Source organism: Hyla sarda, chromosome 4 (genome assembly GCF_029499605.1).
Source record: "Hyla sarda isolate aHylSar1 chromosome 4, aHylSar1.hap1, whole genome shotgun sequence".
NCBI lineage: Eukaryota > Metazoa > Chordata > Amphibia > Anura > Hylidae > Hyla > Hyla sarda.
In genome coordinates this window covers 302,569,685-302,585,215 of record NC_079192.1, presented here as the reverse complement: position 1 = coordinate 302,585,215, position 15,531 = coordinate 302,569,685, and the positions used below count along the sequence as shown (strand labels likewise).

At 48.4% G+C, this 15,531-nt stretch overlaps 1 protein-coding gene across 5 annotated transcripts in view; it reads right to left on the bottom strand.

Annotated features, from left to right (window-relative positions):
• Positions 1–15,531, bottom strand: part of ZNF346 (zinc finger protein 346) — a 62,054-nt gene that overhangs the window by 34,691 nt on the left and 11,832 nt on the right. The window contains exon 1 of one of the 5 annotated variants that reach the window (XM_056574726.1): positions 7,862–8,070. The exons of 1 other annotated variant lie outside the window; for it this stretch is intronic. In XM_056574726.1, the coding sequence (XP_056430701.1) occupies positions 7,862–7,919 (58 nt within the window). In that variant the 5' untranslated portion in view covers positions 7,920–8,070. 3 more of the 5 variants (XM_056574725.1, XM_056574728.1, XM_056574729.1) reach the window with 3 other exon arrangements.

Below are 15,531 nucleotides of genomic sequence, written 5' to 3'. Positions count from 1 at the left end.
TGCACATAGGAGAATTTCAAATTCCAGTGTCCGCAGAAAGAATAAACATGTTCATTATTTCTGTGGACTGCACGTAATGCATTGCAGTCTATGAGATTTCCAGAACAGTCTTAGCCATGTCATGCTTGCACCCGAAGTCTGCAGAATGTCCGCACTGAGATTTTCCATGTTGACGTTGTGACATGTGAACATAGCCTTAGACCCATGCTATCTTGAGAACAGAGACCTGAATCTGGCTGAATGGAGCAATGGGTTTCCATACAGAGTACACGCTCAGCTATCTCTGGCGGATTCATAGAGAATGACTGGTGTGCGTGGTGACCCACCACTCCATTCTTGAAATCACTGGGGTCTCTCTGGGACCTGTGATGGGGTTTTTTGATCGTGTTCTAACAGGGTTAAAGCATCACTTTGTGGCCATCAATACTGCACATTATTACAGGGCTCTACAAATCCCTGGCATCGGGTCGCCATGGCAACTCAATGGGGGAGATTTATCAAAACCAGTGCAAAGGAAACGTTGCCCATAGCAACCAGATCACTTCTTTAATTTTTAACAAGGCCTCTGCAAAAAGCTATGGGCAACTTTTCCTTTGCACAGGTCTTGAGGAATCTCCCCGTCATTTTAGTGCCTTGGTTTTCGGCAGCCTCAGATTGCGCCTAAACTACCTGCTTCATTGCAGCAGTTAGTGTGTCCCACTGGGCAGATGAGCAACATGCCTTTTCAGCAGGCATTATGCTTGGCGATAGGAGGGAGTGTTCAGACATGGACTGAGTGTAAGGTGCGTACGGTTGTACTAGGTTGAAGGGGGAGCAGAGGCATCCCGGTCAGTTAACTATGTTCCTGGGCCTTCTTAGCAGGCACAGTAGCGGTCGGATATCTCAATAACCCCCTGGGGAGAAGAGGGATGAGTGGGCTGCCCCCTGTTCCTTTTGCTAGTCTTTCCCTTGATAAAGAGGGTATTATGGCTTATTCCTTGCCCGACGCATGATGTACATGCAGGGTGCAGGAGTATGACATGCATCAGGGAGCCCGGCCTGGGGAATATAATGTCACAGGGGAATGATATGGCACAGGGGAGGATCAAGGGGGGAAAGATGTGGCACAGGGAGTGATAAGGGGGAGAAGTACTGGCACAGGCTGGTAGAAGCCACATTTCTAATGCTGATACTGGTACCACATTGTCTACGTGCAATGCATGCAGTACAGTGTCACCAAACTATGCAAGGGCATCACCATTAAAAAAGCTCTGACTTAGGGGAGCTCTACCTAATGGGGGTCATTTCTATCTTGGGCTCTGTCTGGGAGCCCTACCTTTTTACCAACTGGGGGGACATGTATATCTGGGGCCCTACTTAAATACCAGGGGATCCCTACATGCCTGCTTACCTGATGAGGGGACATACTTACCTACTTAATGGGGCAGACTTATCAGGGACCCTATTAACCTAATGGGGTGACATACTGGTCTTCCTATGAAGTTTCTTTTTAAAAAAAAGGCCTCATTTACAGACTATTTTAAAATTATTTTATGTACCAGGACAAGTGGATTGTTATGAGGGACAAGTAGATTGTGCTCAGTTTTAGTCCCTTGGACAAGTAGTTTTTCCCCCCCAAACCCCTGTATATAACCGGAGTAAGTGAACCTGGATGGTGGCAACTAGAGATAAGCGAACTTACAGTAAATTCGATTCGTCACGAACTTCTCTGCTCGGCAGTTGATGACTTTTCCTGCATAAATTAGTTCAGCCTTCAGGTGCTCCCGTGGGCTGGAAAAGGTGGATACAGTCCTAGGAGAGTCTTTCCAAGGAATGTATCCACCTTTTCCAGCCCACCAGAGCACCTGAAAGCTGAACTAATTTATGCAGGATAAGTCATCAACTGCCGAGCCGAGAAGTTCGTGACGAATCTAATTTACTGTAAGTTCGCTCATCTCTAGTGGCAACATTAGCAGCACCTACAAATGGTCTATTGCATCTCAATACCTGTATAATTTATGCACCCACTTTTTGCCCCGAGATGGCACACATACTAGTATTCCGAAAGGCATACACAAGGCGTGCTTCTTTTATTACCTATATTAAGTTATGTTTTATTTACTCCCCCTTCTACTTTGTTACTGCTTAATGCTGGGGGCTTTCTGATACTGTGGTGGGTAGACTGGTATATCTACCTACAATTTTGGCTACTTTCGCATTGGAATTCCACAGCAACGGTGTAATGAAGAAAACCATGTCCCTGTAGTGTAAGGTGACCGTCCGCACAGGGACAGTCTTCTGCTTTAGAGCTCGGTCCTTCTCACTCCATCCCTGCGACCATCTCTCAAGGGGACATGGACAACGTTCCTCCGCACATCTCCCAGCCTTTCTCCTCCCCCGCACACATCCACTATCCTCCTGCTAACTGTTCCAAGACTACAAACCCCAGCATGTCCTCACTGTGTAAGGGCATGCTGTGGGAGTTGTAGTCTTGCAACAGGTAGCAGGTGATGATAGATATACCTTGCGGGGGTTGTGCAAAAAGCTGTGGAGCGCTCTACAGTAAGCGGTGTAGAAACTGTGTCCCCGTCCTCCTGATAGAGGGGGAGGGGGCTGTAAAGCAGAAAACAGTGTCCCCGTCCACCTGAGAGAGAGAAGGGGAGGGGGCTGTAAAGCAGAAAACTGTGTCCCCGTCCACCTGAGAGGGGGCTGTAAAGCAGAAAACTGTGTCCCCGTCCACCTGAGAGAGGGGGAGGGGGCTGTAAAGCAGAAAACAGTGTCCCCGTCCACCTGAGAGAGGGGGAGGGGGCTGTAAAGCAGAAAACAGTGTCCCCGTCCACCTGAGAGAGGGGGAGGGGGCTGTAAAGCAGAAAACTGTGTCCCCGTCCACCTGAGAGAGAGAAAGGGAGGGGGCTGTAAAGCAGAAAACAGTGTCCCCGTCCACCTGAGAGAGAGAAGGGGAGGGGGCTGTAAAGCAAAAAACAGTGTCCCCGTCCACCTGAGAGAGGGGGAGGGGGCTGTAAAGCAGAAAACAGTGTCCCCGTCCACCTGAGAGAGAGAAAGGGAGGGGGCTGTAAAGCAGAAAACAGTGTCCCCGTCCACCTGAGAGAGAGAAGGGGAGGGGGCTGTAAAGCAGAAAACAGTGTCCCCGTCCACCTGAGAGAGAGAAGGGGAGGGGGCTGTAAAGCAGAAAACAGTGTCCCCGTCCACCTGAGAGAGGGGGAGGGGGCTGTAAAGCAGAAAACAGTGTCCCCGTCCACCTGAGAGAGAGAAAGGGAGGGGGCTGTAAAGCAGAAAACAGTGTCCCCGTCCACCTGAGAGAGAGAAGGGGAGGGGGCTGTAAAGCAGAAAACAGTGTCCCCGTCCACCTGAGAGAGAGAAGGGGAGGGGGCTGTAAAGCAGAAAACTGTGTCCCCGTCCACCTGAGAGAGGGGGAGGGGGCTGTAAAGCAGAAAACAGTGTCCCCGTCCACCTGAGAGAGAAGGGGAGGGGGCTGTAAAGCAGAAAACAGTGTCCCCGTCCACCTGAGAGAGAGAAAGGGAGGGGGCTGTAAAGCAGAAAACAGTGTCCCCGTCCACCTGAGAGAGAGAAGGGGAGGGGGCTGTAAAGCAAAAAACAGTGTCCCCGTCCACCTGAGAGAGGGGGAGGGGGCTGTAAAGCAGAAAACAGTGTCCCCGTCCACCTGAGAGAGAGAAAGGGAGGGGGCTGTAAAGCAGAAAACAGTGTCCCCGTCCACCTGAGAGAGAGAAAGGGAGGGGTCTGTAAAGCAGAAAACAGTGTCCCCGTCCACCTGAGAGAGAGAAGGGGAGGGGGCTGTAAAGCAGAAAACAGTGTCCCCGTCCACCTGAGAGAGAGAAGGGGAGGGGGCTGTAAAGCAGAAAACAGTGTCCCCGTCCACCTGAGAGAGGGGGAGGGGGCTGTAAAGCAGAAAACAGTGTCCCCGTCCACCTGAGAGAGGGGGAGGGGGCTGTAAAGCAGAAAACTGTGTCCCCTTCCACCTGAGAGAGGGGGAGGGGGCTGTAAAGCAGAAAACAGTGTCCCCGTCCACCTGAGAGAGAGAAGGGGAGGGGGCTGTAAAGCAGAAAACAGTGTCCCCGTCCACCTGAGAGAGAGAAGGGGAGGGGGCTGTAAAGCAGAAAACAGTGTCCCCGTCCACCTGAGAGAGAGAAGGGGAGGGGGCTGTAAAGCAGAAAACTGTGTCCCCGTCCACCTGAGAGAGGGGGAGGGGGCTGTAAAGCAGAAAACAGTGTCCCCGTCCACCTGAGAGAGGGGGAGGGGGCTGTAAAGCAGAAAACAGTGTCCCCGTCCACCTGAGAGAGGTGGAGGGGGCTGTAAAGCAGAAAACAGTGTCCCCGTCCACCTGAGAGAGGGGGAGGGGGCTGTAAAGCAGAAAACTGTGTCCCCGTCCACCTGAGAGAGGGGGAGGGGGCTGTAAAGCAGAAAACAGTGTCCCCGTCCACCTGAGAGAGGGGGAGGGGGCTGTAAAGCAGAAAACTGTGTCCCCGTCCACCTGAGAGAGGGGGAGGGGGCTGTAAAGCAGAAAACAGTGTCCCCGTCCACCTGAGAGAGGGGGAGGGGGCTGTAAAGCAGAAAACAGTGTCCCCGTCCACCTGAGAGAGGGGGAGGGGGCTGTAAAGCAGAAAACAGTGTCCCCGTCCACCTGAGAGAGGGGGAGGGGGCTGTAAAGCAGAAAACTGTGTCCCCGTCCACCTGAGAGAGGGGGAGGGGGCTGTAAAGCAGAAAACAGTGTCCCCGTCCACCTGAGAGAGAAGGGGAGGGGGCTGTAAAGCAGAAAACAGTGTCCCCGTCCACCTGAGAGAGAGAAAGGGAGGGGGCTGTAAAGCAGAAAACAGTGTCCCCGTCCACCTGAGAGAGAGAAGGGGAGGGGGCTGTAAAGCAAAAAACAGTGTCCCCGTCCACCTGAGAGAGGGGGAGGGGGCTGTAAAGCAGAAAACAGTGTCCCCGTCCACCTGAGAGAGAGAAAGGGAGGGGTCTGTAAAGCAGAAAACAGTGTCCCCGTCCACCTGAGAGAGAGAAGGGGAGGGGGCTGTAAAGCAGAAAACAGTGTCCCCGTCCACCTGAGAGAGGGGGAGGGGGCTGTAAAGCAGAAAACAGTGTCCCCGTCCACCTGAGAGAGGGGGAGGGGGCTGTAAAGCAGAAAACTGTGTCCCCGTCCACCTGAGAGAGGGGGAGGGGGCTGTAAAGCAGAAAACAGTGTCCCCGTCCACCTGAGAGAGAGAAGGGGAGGGGGCTGTAAAGCAGAAAACAGTGTCCCCGTCCACCTGAGAGAGAGAAGGGGAGGGGGCTGTAAAGCAGAAAACAGTGTCCCCGTCCACCTGAGAGAGAGAAGGGGAGGGGGCTGTAAAGCAGAAAACTGTGTCCCCGTCCACCTGAGAGAGGGGGAGGGGGCTGTAAAGCAGAAAACAGTGTCCCCGTCCACCTGAGAGAGGGGGAGGGGGCTGTAAAGCAGAAAACAGTGTCCCCGTCCACCTGAGAGAGGTGGAGGGGGCTGTAAAGCAGAAAACAGTGTCCCCGTCCACCTGAGAGAGGGGGAGGGGGCTGTAAAGCAGAAAACTGTGTCCCCGTCCACCTGAGAGAGGGGGAGGGGGCTGTAAAGCAGAAAACAGTGTCCCCGTCCACCTGAGAGAGGGGGAGGGGGCTGTAAAGCAGAAAACTGTGTCCCCGTCCACCTGAGAGAGGGGGAGGGGGCTGTAAAGCAGAAAACAGTGTCCCCGTCCACCTGAGAGAGGGGGAGGGGGCTGTAAAGCAGAAAACAGTGTCCCCGTCCACCTGAGAGAGGGGGAGAGGGCTGTAAAGCAGAAAACAGTGTCCCCGTCCACCTGAGAGAGGGGGAGAGGGCTGTAAAGCAGAAAACAGTGTCCCCGTCCACCTGAGAGAGGGGGAGGGGGCTGTAAAGCAGAAAACTGTGTCCCCGTCCACCTGAGAGAGGGGGAGGGGGCTGTAAAGCAGAAAACAGTGTCCCCGTCCACCTGAGAGAGGGGGAGGGGGCTGTAAAGCAGAAAACTGTGTCCCCATCCACCTGAGAGGGGGCTGTAAAGCAGAAAACTGTGTCCCCGTCCACCTGAGAGAGAGAAAGGGAGGGGGCTGTAAAGCAGAAAACAGTGTCCCCGTCCACCTGAGAGAGGGGGAGGGGGCTGTAAAGCAGAAAACAGTGTCCCCGTCCACCTGAGAGAGGGGGAGGGGGCTGTAAAGCAGAAAACTGTGTCCCCGTCCACCTGAGAGAGGGGGAGGGGGCTGTAAAGCAGAAAACAGTGTCCCCGTCCACCTGAGAGAGAGAAGGGGAGGGGGCTGTAAAGCAGAAAACAGTGTCCCCGTCCACCTGAGAGAGAGAAGGGGAGGGGGCTGTAAAGCAGAAAACAGTGTCCCCGTCCACCTGAGAGAGAGAAAGGGAGGGGGCTGTAAAGCAGAAAACAGTGTCCCCGTCCACCTGAGAGAGGGGGAGGGGGCTGTAAAGCAGAAAACAGTGTCCCCGTCCACCTGAGAGAGGTGGAGGGGGCTGTAAAGCAGAAAACAGTGTCCCCGTCCACCTGAGAGAGGGGGAGGGGGCTGTAAAGCAGAAAACTGTGTCCCCGTCCACCTGAGAGAGGGGGAGGGGGCTGTAAAGCAGAAAACAGTGTCCCCGTCCACCTGAGAGAGGGGGAGGGGGCTGTAAAGCAGAAAACAGTGTCCCCGTCCACCTGAGAGAGGTGGAGGGGGCTGTAAAGCAGAAAACAGTGTCCCCGTCCACCTGAGAGAGGGGGAGGGGGCTGTAAAGCAGAAAACTGTGTCCCCGTCCACCTGAGAGAGGGGGAGGGGGCTGTAAAGCAGAAAAAAGTGTCCCCGTCCACCTGAGAGAGGGGGAGGGGGCTGTAAAGCAGAAAACTGTGTCCCCGTCCACCTGAGAGAGGGGGAGGGGGCTGTAAAGCAGAAAACAGTGTCCCCGTCCACCTGAGAGAGGGGGAGGGGGCTGTAAAGCAGAAAACAGTGTCCCCGTCCACCTGAGAGAGGGGGAGGGGGCTGTAAAGCAGAAAACAGTGTCCCCGTCCACCTGAGAGAGGGGGAGAGGGCTGTAAAGCAGAAAACAGTGTCCCCGTCCACCTGAGAGAGGGGGAGGGGGCTGTAAAGCAGAAAACTGTGTCCCCGTCCACCTGAGAGAGGGGGAGGGGGCTGTAAAGCAGAAAACAGTGTCCCCGTCCACCTGAGAGAGGGGGAGGGGGCTGTAAAGCAGAAAACTGTGTCCCCGTCCACCTGAGAGGGGGCTGTAAAGCAGAAAACTGTGTCCCCGTCCACCTGAGAGAGGGGGAGGGGGCTGTAAAGCAGAAAACGGTGTCCCTGTGCAGAGGGTCACAGGTTTCTTCACTACACCAGCAAGTTAGGTCACATTCGGGGCACAGTTTTCTTCACATCAAAAAATATGCAGCACATCTGACCCTTCTCTAAAAGATGGAGGAAAAAGACAAAATTAATAAGTGAAACTGGGTTGTGTCCTCAAGGGGTTAAATGGGTTTTCCAAGGTAATATTATTGATGGCCTATCCAACAGTACATTGTGGTGCTGATGGTCCAGATTACTGGGCCCTGTTGGAGAGCAGACGCTTATCCCGTATCTCAGCGATTCTCCACAGGGTGCCTCAGGCGGTTCCTAAACAAGATAAGGGAGCACAGTCCTCTTAGGAGGAGATCCCCTGCGGATGAGTACAGCGCGGCCTACAGCTGCACATTCCCCTCATGGACACGGTTTTCCCGCCCAACTGTGTATGTACCTGCACAGAACGCATGAGAAGGCACCGGCAAGACGAGAGCGCGATCGGCCTCAGCACCCCCGGCCTACGCTGCTCACACCCACCGTCAACCACTCATTCAGGCCCCGTCGCCATAACTACCTGCATCCTTCCCCACCGGCAGGTCCATAGCGTCGCCGTTCCCGAAGTCGTCTGCCATTTTCTTGATCGTAAGGACTGGTAACCCGCGCAACACCACACACGGCGTAAGAAAGAGTGAACGCGTGCGAGAGCGGAAACGTCGAGAGATTTCCACGGCACGCCAGTACTCTCGCGAGATCAGAACGCCCCCAGGATGGTTTGTTTCAGCTTTAACAAAGCTTTATTGGCAAGAACACGCAGTGTGTTGTAGTCAACGGTCCCCTGCAGTAGTGACCTGCGATCACGTGGTAGCCAGCTACAGGGGGACAATGGCCTGGACTGCCTGTATATCCCATATTGTGTCCACACTAAGGACATACTCCCAGTGTCTTCCAACCAGGTGGACAAAACTACAACTCCCAGCATGCCCGGACAGCCAAAGGCTGTCCGGGCATGCTGGGAGTTGTAGTTTTGCAACAGCTGGAGGCACCTTGGTTGGGAAACACAGGACTACTCGTGGCTGCATTCACATCTCGTTTTTGCTATCTGGTTTCAGTGAAAAAAACGTATTGAACCATATTGCAAATCGGATGTATAGACATGTCATAGAAAACCGTATGCCAAACGTAGCATCCGGTTGTGTAGATTTTGCATCATTTACACTTTTATCCGGTTTTTTTTCCGTCTCCAAAACCGTGAAAAACCGGATACAACCCATATACATTTTTTTTTTTCAAATGGTGATCTATGGGAACTGTACTGAACCGTATGTGCGTACGGTTCCATCCGGTTTGCACAATACAGGCTTGCACATGCGCAGTGCACGCCGAAAGTTCTTCCCACAAATAGAACAAGATCTTAATTTAATTAAGGACAAACATAAAACCGTATCTGTTTTTTTCTTCCAAAAAACGTATTAAACCGTATGCAACCGGACATCCGTTTTCAAACCGTATACGGTTTAAAACCGCAGAGTGGTCTATACGGTTCGGTCCGGTGTTGAGACATACGTTTTTTGGTTTTTTTTTTTACAAAAAAACTGATACGGGAACCGTATTGCAAAAACGAGATGTGAATGCAGCCTTATAGGCCCAAATTTATCAAACTGTGTGAGAGAAATAAGTGGAGGGATTTTTCAACAGTAACCAATCACAGCTCAGCTTTCACTTTACCAGAGTTCTTTATCTGAGCTGTGATTGGCTGCTGTGGGAAAATCACTCAATTTTTTCTCTCAAACAGTTTGATAAATCTGGGCCTATATAAAGTGTAGTTTTGCTAGGTTTTCAAGCTGATCGAATTTTCACGCTATGTTCACACTTCACGTTTAATTACCAGTACTACTACAATTTTACCCCTATTTCCTTAAATTGCTGTAAAAATTGCGGAAAGATTGGCGCTGTGGTACCGACAGCCTAAAGGGGTTTAACCACGATGTTAAATAAGTCCAACCTGATGCATTATGTCAAATTACATATATTTCAAATGTAGAAGCCTGGAAAAGTCTAAGAGATATATACAGTGATCCCTCAACTTACAATGGCCTCAACATACAATAGTTTCAACATACAATGGTCTTTTCTGGACCATTGTAACTTGAAACCAGACTCAACATACAATGCTACAGACAGTCCAGATCTGTGAAACGTGTCAATAGCTGGAAGAACTGACTAATCAGAATGGGCATTTTAATGGTAAAACCCCTGTATTCCCAGGGGTGTGGAAATTTAATAAAAATATTACTTGTCCACGGGACTAAAACGGAGCAAAATCTACTTGTCCCTCATGATGATCCACTTGTCCGGACCAATTTCTGCTTTTACACTTTTTGCTTTTTTGCTAAGGGAGGGTTCACACTACGTTTTCTCCCATACGGGAGCGCATACGGCAGGGGGGAGCTAAAACCTCGTGCTCCCGTATGCCTTCGTATGCGCTCCCGTATGTCATTCATTTCAATGAGCTGGCCGGAGTGAATCGTTCGGTCCGGTCGGCTCATTTTTGCGCCGTATGCGCTTTTACGACCGGACCTCAAACCGTGGTTGACCACAGTTTTAGGTCCGGGGGAAAAGCGCATACGGCGCAAAAATGAGCCGACCGAACGTTTCACTCCGGCCGGCTCATTGAAATGAATGACATACGGGAGCGCATACGAAGGCATACGGGAGCGCGAGGTTTTAGCTCCCCCCTGCCGTATGCGCTCCCGTATGGGAGAAAACGTAGTTCGTACCCAGCCTAATTTGGTGGTTTTCTTTTCTACGCCACTTACCTTGTGGTTGAGATAACGTGTTATTTTGGTTCTTTGGACAGGCCTGATTACAGCAATACCAGATTTGTATAGTTTCCGTCATGTTTTACTAATTTAAACAAAATTCTGAACTTTAAAAAAAAAATAAAAATTAACCCCTTAAGCACCCAGCCAATTTTCACTGTAGGACCTGGCCATTTTTTTGCACATCTGACCACTGTCGATTTAAACATTAATAACTCTGGGATGCTTTTACCTTTCATTATAATTCCGAGAGAGTTTTTTCGTGACATATTCTACTTTATGTTAGTGGTAAAATTTTGTTAATAATTGCATCATTTATTGGTGAAAAATTGCAAAATTTAATGAAAAAATTTAAAATGTTGCATTTTTTTTTTTTACTTTGAAGCTCTCTGCTTATAAGGAAAATGAATATTCCAAAATTTTTTTATATTGATTCACATATTCAATATGTCTACTTTATTTTTCCATCATAAAGTTGACATGTTTTTACTTTTGGAAGACATCAGAGGGCTTCAAAGTATAGCAGCAATTTTCCAATTTTTCACAACATTTTCTAAATCAAAATTTTTCAGGGACCAGTTCTGTTTTGAAGTGGATTTGATGGGCCTTCATATTAGAAATACCCCATAAATGACCCCATTATAAAAACTTCACCCCTCAAAGTATTCAAAATGACATTCAAAAGGTTTGTTAACCCTTTAGGTGTTTCACAGGAATAGCAGCAAATTGAAGGAGAAAATTCAAAATCTTAATTTTTACACTCGCATGTTCTTGTAGACCCAGTTATTGAATTTTTACAAGGGGTAAAAGGAGATAAATCTTCCTAAAATGTGTAACCCAATTTCTCTCGAGTAAGAAAATACCTCATATATGTATGTCAAGTGTTGGGCGGGCGCAGTAGAGGGCTCAGAAGGGAAGGAGCGACAGTGGGATTTTGGAGAGTGAGTTTTCTGAAATGGTTTTTGGGGGGCATGTCACATTTAGGATGCCCCTATGGTGCCAATACAGCAAAAAAAAAAAAACACATGGCATACTATTTTGGAAACTACACCCCTCAAGGCACGTAACAAGGGATCCAGTGAGCCTTAACACACCACACTTTTCGTTAAAGTTGGATGTGTAAATGATTTAATTTTTTTTTCACTAAAATGCTAGTTTTCCCTCAAATGTAATTTTTGTTTACAAGGGATAATAGGACAAAATGCCCCCCAAAATTTGTAACCCCATCTCTTCTGAGTATGGAAATACCCCATGTGTGGACGTTAAGTGCTCTTCTGGTGCACTACAATGCTCAGAAGAGAAGGAGTCACATTTGGCTTTTGAAAAGCAAATTTTGCTGAAATGGTTTTTGGGGGGCATGTCACATTTAAGAAGCCCCTATGGTGCCAGAACAGCAAAGAAAAACCACATGGCATACTATTTTGAAAACTACACCCCTCAAGGCACGTAACAAGGGATCCAGTGAGCCTTAACACCCCACAGGTGTTTGACGACTTTTCGTTAAAGTTGGATGTGTAAATGATTTTATTTATTTATTTTTTCACTAAAATGCAACTTTTCCCTCAAATTTTATTTTTTTACAAGGGATAACAGGACAAAATGCCCCCCAAAAATGTGTAACCCCATTTCTTCTGAGTATGGAAATACCTCATGTTAGGACGTAAAATGCTTTGTGGCGGAACTACAATGCTCAGAAAAGAAGGAGTCACATTTGGCTTTTGAAAAGCAAATTTAGCTGAAATGGTTTTTGGGGGGGCATGTCCCATTTAGGAAGCCCCTATGGTGCCAATACAGCAAAGAAAAACCACATGGCATACTATTTTGAAAACTACACCGCTCAAGGCACGTAACAAGGGATCCAGTGAGCCTTAACACCCCACAGGTGTTTGACGACTTTTCGTTAAAGTTGGATGTGTAAATGATTTTATTTATTTATTTTTTCACTAAAATGCAACTTTTCCCTCAAATTTTATTTTTTTACAAGGGATAACAGGACAAAATGCCCCCCAAAAATGTGTAACCCCATTTCTTCTGAGTATGGAAATACCTCATGTTAGGACGTAAAATGCTTTGTGGCGGAACTACAATGCTCAGAAAAGAAGGAGTCACATTTGGCTTTTGAAAAGCAAATTTAGCTGAAATGGTTTTTGGGGGGGCATGTCCCATTTAGGAAGCCCCTATGGTGCCAATACAGCAAAGAAAAACCACATGGCATACTATTTTGAAAACTACACCGCTCAAGGCACGTAACAAGGGATCCAGTGAGCCTTAACACCCCACAGGTGTTTGACGACTTTTCGTTAAAGTTGGATGTGTAAATGATTTTTTTTTTTTTTCCCTCAAATTTAACATTTTTACAAGGGATAAGAGGACAAAATGCCCCCCAAAATTTGTAACCCCATCCCTTCTGAGTATGGAAATACCCCATGTGTGGACGTCAAGTGCTCTTCTGGCGCACTACAATGCTCAGAAGAGAAGGAATCACATTTGGCTTTTGGAAAAAAAATAGTTTGGAATGGAAGTCAGGGGCCATGTGCGTTTACAAAGTTCCCCCGTGCTGCCAGAACAGTGGATCCCCCCACATGTGACCCTATTTTGGAATCTACACCCCTCACAGAATTTAATAAGGGGTGCAGTGAGTACTTACACCCCACTGGCATTTGACAGATCTTTGGAACAGTGGGCTGTGCAAATGAAAAATTATATTTTTCATTTTCAAGGACCACTGTTCCAGAAACCTGTCAGACACCTGTGGGGCGTAAATGCTCACTGTACCCATTATGACATTACATGAGGGGTGTAGTTTCCAAAATGGGGTCACATGTGGGGGGGGGGGGTCCATTGTTCTGGCACTATGGGGGCTTTGTAAACACACGTGGCCTTCAATGCCGGACAAATTTTCTCTTCAAAAGCCCAATGGCGCTCCTTCTCTTTTGAGCATTGTAGTTCGTCCACAGAACACTTTACATTCACATATGGGGTATGTTCTTACTCAGAAGAAATGGGGTTACAAATTTTGGGGGGCTTTTTTCCTATTTTTCCTTGAGAAAATGAAAATTTAGGGTAACACCAGCATTTTAGGCAGCTTTCACACTATGAAGTTCACCCGTTAATAAACGTGTGTTATTATGTATTATTAACAGACGTTTAATAACGGGTGAATTAAGGGATGCTACAAAACATCCGTCATGTACCGGACGTTTTTACACCTCTGCCTACAGACTCCGACAGCCAGGACTACTACTACTCCCATCATGGAACAGACTTGTTTCCATGATGGGAGCAGTAAATCCCTAGCAGCGCGAATCTGCAGACAGCTGGGGAGGCTACATTAGTGTTTGTACTACTACTCCCATGATTGAACAGAGTCTGTTCCATGATGGGGGTTGTAGTACAGGGGCTGAGGGATTAATCGCACCGGGTCTCACTTCTGACACCTGATGCGATCAGAAGTTATTAAGCAGGGGAGCAGGCGGCATGCTCTTCAACTCTGCGATCACGATGTATTTTTTTACTTTCATTTTTAAATTCCCCGCGGGGATCCCTGAATGGCCGGTACTGAGGAGCCAATCAGGGATCCCCCTGTGGTTTTAAAAATGGACAATGTGAGGGGACATATGTATAATAAAAGTGTTTATTGGGGGGGGGGGGGCATAGAGCGCTATATATCTAGCCCCCGCCAGCGCATTAATAATAATATGACCCCGCCAGCCCATTTATAAGTATATATCTAGCCCCCGCCAGCGCATACTGTGACCCTGCCAGCGCGTTTATAAGTATATATCTAGCCCCCGCCAGCGCATACTGTGACCCCGCCTGCGCATTTATAAGTATATATACCCCCGCCAGCGCATACTGTGACCCCGCCAGCGCATTTGTGCTAATTTTCTATTGCAGCTATATGTGACAACCATACCTATCAGAACGTATTCAGCAGCGGCCCGGCCAGATGATCCTGACAGATATATTCATTCATAGCGCCGGCAGCTGTATATGTATATAGATGTGCTTCTATATACATATACAGCTGCCGGCGATATGAATGAATAGTATATCTGTCAGGATCATCGGCCGAGCGGCTGCTGGATGCGCTCCTGACATATATACTTGTCATATATAACGCTGTACAAATGCTATGATCCTGACAGATATGCAGCTGCCGCTCTATTAATGAATAGTATATCTGTCAGGATCATCGGCCGAGCGGCTGCTGGATGCGCTCCTGACATATATACTTGTCATATATAACGCTGTACAAATGCTCTATATATGAAAAGTATATATGTCAGGAGCGCATCCAGCAGCCACTCGGCCGCTGATCCTGACAGATATACTATTCATTCATATCGCCGGCAGCTGCATATGTATATAGAAGCGCTGTTATATATACTTATAAATGCGCTGTCGGGGGTCAAATTTTTATTAATGTGCCGGCGGGGGCTAGATATATAGCGCACTATGCCCCCCCCCCCCCACCAATAAACACTTTAATTATACATATGTCCCCTCACATTGTCCATTTTTAAAACCCCAGGGGGATCCCTGATTGGCTCCTCAGTATCGGCCATTCAGGGATCCCCGCGGGGAATTTAAAAATGAAAGTAAATAATACATCGTGATCGCAGGGTTGCGGAGCATGCTGCTGCTCCCCTGCTTAATAACTTCTGATCGCATTGGGTGTAAGAAGTGAGACCCGGTGCGATCAATCCCCATCATGGAACAGAGTCTTTTTCATGATGGGAGTAGTAGTACAAACACTAATGTATCCTCCCCAGCCACCGGCAGACTCCTGCAGCGGGGAATTACTACTCCCAGCATGGAAACAAGTCTGTTCCATGATGGGAGTAGTAGTAGTCCCTCAGCACTGCAGGAGTCTACTGATGTCACCTCTTCTGAGCATGCTCAGTAAAAATACTGTCCGTTATAACAACGGGCAATAACGGGTGTATTTTCTAACGTATGTCCGGCCATAGACTTCAGTGTTAAAAATAACATACGTTAATATACCCGTTTCTTGTGACGTGCGAAAAATTAGTGCATGTCACGTTATTTCTCCCGTCACAACTAACGTACGTTAGTTGTGACGGGCTATAACGTGTGACAAAGGGTAAACGAAAAAACCCATTGACTTGAATGGGGTTGTTTAACGTGTGTTAATAATTATGTTTCAAACGTAAGTGTATTAACATGAGAACCTCATAGTGTGAAAGCAGCCTTAGTGAAATTCTTTTTTTTTTTTTTCATCCAACTTTGAATAATTTTCTTTAAACACCTGTAGGGTGTTAAGGCGCACTATACCCCTTGTTATGTTCCGTGAGGGGTGTAGTTTCCAAAATGGGGTCACATGTGGGTATTTATTTTTTTCCGTTTATGTCAGGAACGCTGTAATATCAGCCACCCCTGTGCAAATCACCAATTTAGGCCT